This window comes from Typha angustifolia, chromosome 7, assembly GCF_048772165.1.
Source record: "Typha angustifolia cultivar Huaian chromosome 7, ASM4877216v1, whole genome shotgun sequence".
Taxonomy (NCBI): Eukaryota; Viridiplantae; Streptophyta; class Magnoliopsida; order Poales; family Typhaceae; genus Typha; species Typha angustifolia.
The window spans coordinates 8,285,816-8,293,878 of record NC_133245.1 but is presented as its reverse complement, the minus strand read 5'-3'; the positions used below and the strand labels follow the sequence as shown (position 1 = coordinate 8,293,878).

Genomic DNA, 8,063 nt, shown 5'->3' with positions numbered 1-8,063 from the left:
GAGCTAGAGGCAGACATCATGGATCGCTTCCCAAATTTCAAACCTTGAGGACAAGGTTGCGGAAGCGTGGTGGATTGATACGATTCGGACTTCACCGACATCGTCTCAAGTTTGGATTTACCTTAGGATAAGATTGAGTTTTAGGATAAGATTGAGTTTTAGGATAAGATTGAGTTTTAGGATAAGATTGTGTTTTAGGATAAGATTGAGTTGTTGGTTAGCCTATAAAAGTATGTGTAGGGCAACCAAAATTATTATTGATTATTGAGAATTGAGTTTGCCTTGCCTCCTTCATCTTCTTCGCTCCCGTTCCCTCAATCTCCCCGGCGACGCCGCTTCTAATCTCCCTCGACAGGCCAATCACCCTAGTCCCTTAGGAGTGGCCCTCTTCTCCCCCTTCTTCCAATTTATCCATCGCTATCCCTAACCTTTCCATCATCCATAACCCTTCCACCATCACTTTTACACCGGTGCCACCCCATCAACACCGGCCCTCCACAATCCACCATTACCCAGGATTTCGTGCCTTCATCCACGGAATCCAAAAACAGAGTATCCTGACGTTCGTCCACTAAACGAACGATATTTCGAGATCCCCATCTCCGATTCGCCTGAAACTAGATCCGTTGGAAAGCTCTTTTCCGGGCCTACAACATATCAAAATTTCACAGCGATCCAACGGCGGGATATTTCGGGATCTGATCTCAAAGTTCCGTGCAAGATCGTATTAATCTTGAATCAGAGTCATAGCACCAAAAGAGGGTTCGTATCAATCTGGTATCAGAGCCTATAGCCGAGGAAGGATCGTAACACTTGCATATGCATATTGTTATGATCAATAAAGATTAAGTTATAATTTGAGTGATGCATTAGAGTTGATCATAATATTGATGATTTGATTGATCTATGTATGACTTATTTCATTTGATTATCATATTCTATGTCTTGAATCTATTTTAAATTTTTAGAAGTGCATCTCCAAAAATATTTTAGATTTTTTTTACTAATTTAAAAATAAAAATTAAAAAAAAATTGATGGCGTTCAAACGTAGGCTTCTTGAGTTCGAACGCACTCAGGGATTCTTTAAATATTGCGTCTGAACCTAGAGTTTCATCTTTCCTCCTTTCAAACCCTAAAACCCCTTCTTTTCCACTCTCCCAAATCTTCAAGATCTTCATGTTTTTCTCTAAATCCTTCACTCCATACTCTCTTAAAGGCTATTTCTCCTCCGGATCTAGTGTTTTTTGGTCAAATCTTCAAGTTCTTCATCACTTTTTGCGAGGTATGATTTGTAAATTACCCTCTTGATCTTGGTTGATTTTGTGCGTTTTCAAGTTTCGATCACGATAGAGTTTACATCTTGATGTTTCTTGAGTGATTGAATGTGACAAACTTGTTTTTTCTAGTGGAAGATGGATTTCACTTAGGGCTTTCATAGTTTCAAAGATTTTTTGGCTTCCATGTTAATTTTTTATGCTTTGGGTATGTGTTGAAAGTTGAGATCTATTTTTCTCTATAGAATGCCTAAAAAAGCTATAGATTCCAAGAAGCCAAGGCTGCCTTCTTCACCATTTTCTGCTCCAAAGTTCTCTTCATCAAATGCTGTAGGTAGATACAAACACAACTTTGAAACTCACTAGATAATTTGTGAGAGGCTTGTAGTTATCTCAGATTTTGCCTCCTTGGGAATTGAAAAGATGTTCACTAAGCGAGGGTGGATGTCAGTTTGTAAGATGGATGGGACAGCATATGTGAAAGTTGTCTGAGAGTTTTTCAGTAATGCCACTATTTTAGATCGGTGATATCTTAATACAGGGGGAAGGGTGGATAGGTAATATGATGCCACATGCAAAACTGACATTTGTGGCTCGCATGTTACATGTCATTTGTCTATACAATATCACTCCAAAAACTCGGCATTCCAATATCAGTCAAGATCAGGCCTTCCTCCTTCATACGATGCTATCAGGTATTTCGATTAATTTGGCTGTTATCATATATGATTCAATTGCAACAGCTACACAAAAGGAAGCCCCCCGTGAAGATTTGCCATTTGGAATCTTCATCACCAAATTATGCATGCAGAGTGATGTGAGAGTGGACTCCACAGAAGCTTCGATTACAGCTCAGAAACCCTTGGATTGGATCACCATTAAGAGGAGTCAAGCTCATGATCCACCATCTCCTCATAAGTCGACCTCCTCTTCCACCGCTGAACGTCGATCACACCGAGAACTCTCTTCTGAGGACAGCTCCAATGATGAATCATATCAATCTGAGGGAGAGTTTCAGTTTATCACTGAACAGTTTGATCATCTTAGCACTCAGGTGCATGACTTTCAATTGCCCGTGGATGGGTTTTCTGCAACTGCTGTAGAGATACGGGCTGAGCAAGCTCATCAGGGGACAGTGCTTGACTTGGTATTGTCTATCCTTCATCGTCATTTTCCTCCTAGTGCTTAGCCTTTCAAAATTTGTGTCAAAAAAGGGGGAGACTTAGTTTAGAGATCGTGTGTTTAGGGGGAGTAAGGAGTGAGTTTAGGAGTTTAGGGGAGTAAGTTATATTTCAATTGCTTAGTGACTTGCACTATTGTGTTTGAATTGCTTAGTGACTTGCATTAGTACTGATCTTATTTGCATTATTTTGTAATGTGCTGAATGCTTTGGTTAAACTAAACATATGTTTACTATTTTTAAATTCGTATGATCTTACTTCAAGTTATTTTCACTTGATCTTGGATTGGTATATTTTTTAGTTGTAGGGATTTAAGTGTTATAACTTTTAGACTTATTAAATGCTCATTTAAGACTCTTTGTAATTTTTGTAAACTAGATGTTTTGTCACAAATTGCCAAAGGAGGAGAATGTTAGGTTTTTAGTTTTGGCAATTGTGTACAAAATATGTGAAGTATTTTTATATATGTACATGAGCATTTATACAAGTCTAGAAAGTATTTGGATTGAAGAATTGTAAGATCAAAGGAGAAAGATTTTGGCGTTCACACCGCGTTCGAACGCGCTCTCAGGAGTTCACATATATAAAGAGAATGCATTCAGGCTGTTCGAACACGAACACAGGCGTTCGCACATACAAAGAACGCATTTGGGCTGTTCGAATGCGAGCACAAACGTTCGCACATACAGAGAATGTTGTTTCTGCCATTCAAACGCAGTCAAGGGATGTTCAAACGCACCCTGTATACGTTCACAGCACATTCACACATACAGAGGTGTGTTTTTGCGCGTTGGATCGCAACCTATGAAAATCAAGCCACCGCGTTCGAACGCACTTGGGCCCGTTCAAACGCACTCAGGCCGCATTCGAACGCACCTGTGTAATATGCAATTTTTGGACTTTCGTGAGTATGAATATGACTTGCATTTGGCTCTATCTTAGGTACATATAAAAGCATTATGATGCCCTAACTCTAGGATGGTTGGTGAAGGCAATTGAAGAAAAATTCTTGAGGCTACATCGTTTCTTCAACCAACAAGGTTCGACTCTTCTACAAGGTATTAAACTTTCATCTTAAGGGCTATCTAGACGAAAAATCAATCTCGAGGGATACTAAGGTTGGATATCAATCACAAGAAGCGGTGAATCGTGGATTCTAGCGAGCAGGACTGAGAGGAACAAAGTTATGAGAATCAATGAGTTGTTTTGTGAGTTAGTCTTGTAACTGCCATTATTCTAGTGATTGATTTTGATCCGAGTTTGGATCCGTAGTTTTTTTCCGTTTAGGTTTTTCTACGTTAAAATCTTGGCGTTTATCTTTGATTTTGTTTTTTAATATTTCTTCTATTTTTTACTTAAGCAAAGGAGTGATATCATTGCCTAGGGTTCGAGTTTGGATCCCTAGCCGCTTCTCGATCCGCCCCCTCTCTTCTCGATTAGCTTGCATCTCCTTAATGAAATAGAGGAGTAGCAAGTCCATAGAGACTTGCTTATCCTTCGACTAGTCTTACCTAGCATGGGTGGTTCCAAATTGATTAAGACTAGTTAAGGTAGTTCGAGGTTCTCTAAATATTTTTCTGATACTAAGAAATTATGAAACTAGCCGAAATAGCTCTATAACTTCTAGATCTACGTTTTAGATACTTAGAACCTTATAAGATTTGGATAAGATCTGGGTCTAATCTTGATGCCAAGTTGACAGTGGTGTTGGTGGCAGGTGTAGTTCGGCTTATAGATATTGATGGAGTGGATAATTGATGGTGGTGGTGATTTGATAGATTGATACTTATAGAGGAGAAAGAAGAGAAGAAGTGAGATTAGAACCTAAACCACGAATGAGGGAGATTAGAAGTTAAACGAGACCATTCCGATAGGAGAGGCAGTGTTGGTTGACAAAGAGGGATGCTGAGACGTTGACACTGACGACCAAGTTGAGATGAGAGATAAACAAGGGCAAAAGCTAATTAATTCCTCATTAATGTATACCTAAGGTATAAGCCATAAGGTCTTATTTATAGAGAATAAAACATAAGAGTTCTAAACATACTACTTAAGCTAAATCAATCTTACTTATCTAACTCATAATATTTCTTTATTTCACCATAGATAGAGTCCAAATATGAGAAAACTCTAAATATGAAAGTTTTGGATTAGGATGTCACCAATCTTATGCTAGTAGTTTCATAATATTCGAAAGTCTGATGAATATCTTCTAATTATTTATTTAGATCTATGCAGAGTTAGATTTAACTAATTAAATAAAATTCTAACATACTAAAACTATGACTAAATTATAAAAACCGATAAAATAAATAAACTCAACCCACTTAGTCATTATCCCCTAGATGATCCGAGCTAACTAACTTCATATCATAAACGGTCAAAACCATGTTACTATAGTCCTGTATATTGTCTTGGGTACAATTCATGTTTTCAATGCTGTTTGCAACACGACTGACAACATTTTAAAATGTCAAAGACAAATGTTCCTAGCATTTCTATTTAAATATCAGGAAATAGACTACTTTCCCGGTACTTGCTAAGTGTTTGCAAAGTTTACCAAATTCTATTTTACTAGGATGTTGCAATGCTAGCACAATTTTATACCTGCGTTTAGAAGAAAACGCTGGCCAAAGAATTGCTGATTATAAAATTTAGGATGCTTCTGAAAACGTCACTATAAAACTCCTGATGACAAATATATTTCCTAACTATTAAAATATAAAATATAAAAATTATTATACTTTGATAATTTAAATTTTTTAGAATATTAATGAGTAATTTTTGAAGTAGCTTAAAACAAAGGTTTTAAGTTCGAATCCTACGTTGTTTTTAAACTAGTCGGTGAGTTATCACCATCAATTTCATTTTTTTTTCCTACCGCTTTTTGTTATGCGTCTAGAGCGACAAAGCTTTGTTCTCTGTGGTGCACATTACCCAATAAATACAAAAACTCTCGTTTGAGATTATCTGATCTGTCATCGATCTTTCAAGGGAAGAGAGCATGTGAAATTAGGCAGTAAAATTAGTTACAGTTTTCGTAGACAAACTGAGCAAGAGGTCAACCGTAAGATAGTCGCTTAGATTAAAAGTTTATAGAAAATAACAGAAATATGCAGCCTTTTACATTTGATTCAACGGGCAACAAACAAAGGAAATTAGCAAGGAAATGCAGACAGAATACCAACCCAACCACTTAATACCCCCACAGACAGAGCACTCCCTCTAGAACACCCAATAATAGGAAACTCCGCACGTTCAGAAGATAAAACCATGAATCAGAAAGGAAACGACCAGACCTACTCCCATCCCAAGCCAATGCTCTAATCCTCCAATGCATCCACTATCATATGGACTATTATCCACAAGAGGCTGGCTATTGAGCCCAAATGCCTGGCTCTCTCCAGTTACCGGTGCCTGTGGCTGCTGCTGGTTGTAAATTTTGCCAGGCTGTGGCAGCTGCTGCTGCTCCTGTTCCGACGACTGCCCGAACGGAAGGTTCTTATCATAACCGACAGGTTGGGCAAACGGAGGCAGTGCCGGAGCCAACCCAGGCGATCCAGGCAACCCGCATCTTTGGTTCTCTCGCGGGTCGTCGCTTGCCTTCCACGCTAGCTCCCCGTCCTTGTCTCTGATCCTCATGTCGCCCTCGTCCACCAACTCCAACGTCTGCAGGAAGTTGTTGTCCGCTGACTGTGCCTCGTTGTTCCATATCGAGTTGCTCCCGTCGAACACCTCGAGCCCATTCCACGAGAACACGAGAGCGCACGTGTTCACGGTGCTCACCGGCGAGCACTCCGACTCCCACATGCTGCTCTGGGTGGTGGTGTCTTGGACCTGGATGTAGCAGAATTCGCTGCCGAAACCTCCTGCTCCGGGGGCAGTATCACGGCGGAGGAAGTACGCGGTGTATTTGCCGGATGGGGAGGTGATGAAAGGGATGGTGTTTTCTTGTGATGCAGGAGGGATGCTGGCTAGGATCTGTTGCTTTGTGGTCCTCCGGACTACGCCTGGTAGGTTGGTGGTGGCTTGCGAGGGCTGTGAGAGGAAAAAATATGAGATGAAGAAGTAGAGAGTGAGCAATTTGTGGAGCTCCATATCTTGCTTGATTGGGTTAGTGGTGAATGAGCAGTGTTGTGGGGAATGCATGGCATAATGCTGGTTTTATAGGGAAAAACTATTCAGCAATGTAGTTGGAGGTGCGGACTGCTTAAGTTTGAAAAGGAATATGAGTGGGGTTGGTGATCACCTAGTCCTGTAATAAGAGGATTAGGAGAAAATGAGGCTAAATTAAACTTAGCATACTCTGTCTTCGTTGGATCAGCTAGCTTCTTTAATAGTATGCTGTTTCCTTTTTACTGTTCCTAAAATAATAACGACAAGTTCAAAATATGTATAAATGATTTTGATATCCAATGGGAACTTGCGACTACTAGCATCTCCAACCCTAGCTCCTATTGCTCTTGGTACACTCCAACGCACCGCGCTCCATATATATTAAAATAATAATATAATATATATTATTATATTAGCTATTTTAAATTATTTAATAGATCATCTTAGCGTTATTATTTTTTAATAAAAAATATATGGTTAGAATACTCTCATCGAGATTTTTAAAATAGGACTAATATTCAATAGTTTCAGAAGTAATTTTAAATTACTAATTTTTTGATTAAACGTATCGAAATTATATTACACGAAATAAACATCGAAATAAGTATTACATGTCATTTACTAAAAATATCAAAATTACATTAAATAAAATAAGCAGAAATTAACCAAACATAATAAAAGCAATAGATGTTTAATATTCTAGTAAGTCATCTCCGTAGCCACCGGTTCCAGTTCCGTAGCCACCGGTTCCAGTTCCGATTCCATAGCCACCTTCTCTTTCTTGATTGTATCCACATTCTTGCCATGAATCTCCGACTTGAAAATGAATATTGTTTCTTCTACAAATTCCTTATCGTTTTTTTTAAAGAAAGCACGTTCATCTGGATCTTCAATTTTCTTTAAATCAATTGACAAGATCTCTCTATCCTCGCGATCACGATAAGTATTTCATATCTAATGTATTTTAATTTTTAATATTTATATTGGAGATAATTTTGAGTAATTATATTTTAGGATACATAATTTATTAGACTCATTTTTATAAAAAATTAAAAATTAAAAATTTAAATTAACTTAAAAATAATTTAATATTAGACTTATTTTTATAAATAACAAAAAATTTAAAATTTAAATTAACTCAAAAATAATTTAATATTAGACTCATTTTAAAGGTCTCAATGAGACCTTTCCAATGGTATTATTTTTATTAAAACTCGATTAGTAAAACTAATTATATACTCAGTTTAACTAACTAAATTATTTAATAAAGGATACAAATGGAATTAAAATTATTGAATATAATAATTAGTGTGCAATTTTATCATTTTCAAAAAGTTGAAATAACAAATGGAGCCTGGCTCCATTTTTATGGTGGGGCTCTAAATTTAGAGTCTCACTATTCCTAGTTCCAAATTTGAAGCTAGGTTTAGAGCCCGTTGAATTCAACCAGACTCCAAATTTCATGGAGTTGCTCAACCAAATAGTTTGGAC

At 37.7% G+C, this 8,063-nt stretch overlaps 1 protein-coding gene across 1 annotated transcript; it reads right to left on the bottom strand.

The window, feature by feature from the left end:
* Nucleotides 1–5,522: 5,522 nt before the first annotated feature.
* On the bottom strand, nucleotides 5,523–6,699 carry LOC140763490 (uncharacterized). Its single transcript, XM_073101700.1, has one exon. The coding sequence runs from the start codon at nucleotides 6,603–6,605 to the stop codon at nucleotides 5,715–5,717; it is 891 nt and encodes a 296-aa protein (XP_072957801.1). The 5' UTR covers nucleotides 6,606–6,699; the 3' UTR covers nucleotides 5,523–5,714.
* Nucleotides 6,700–8,063: the final 1,364 nt, after the last annotated feature.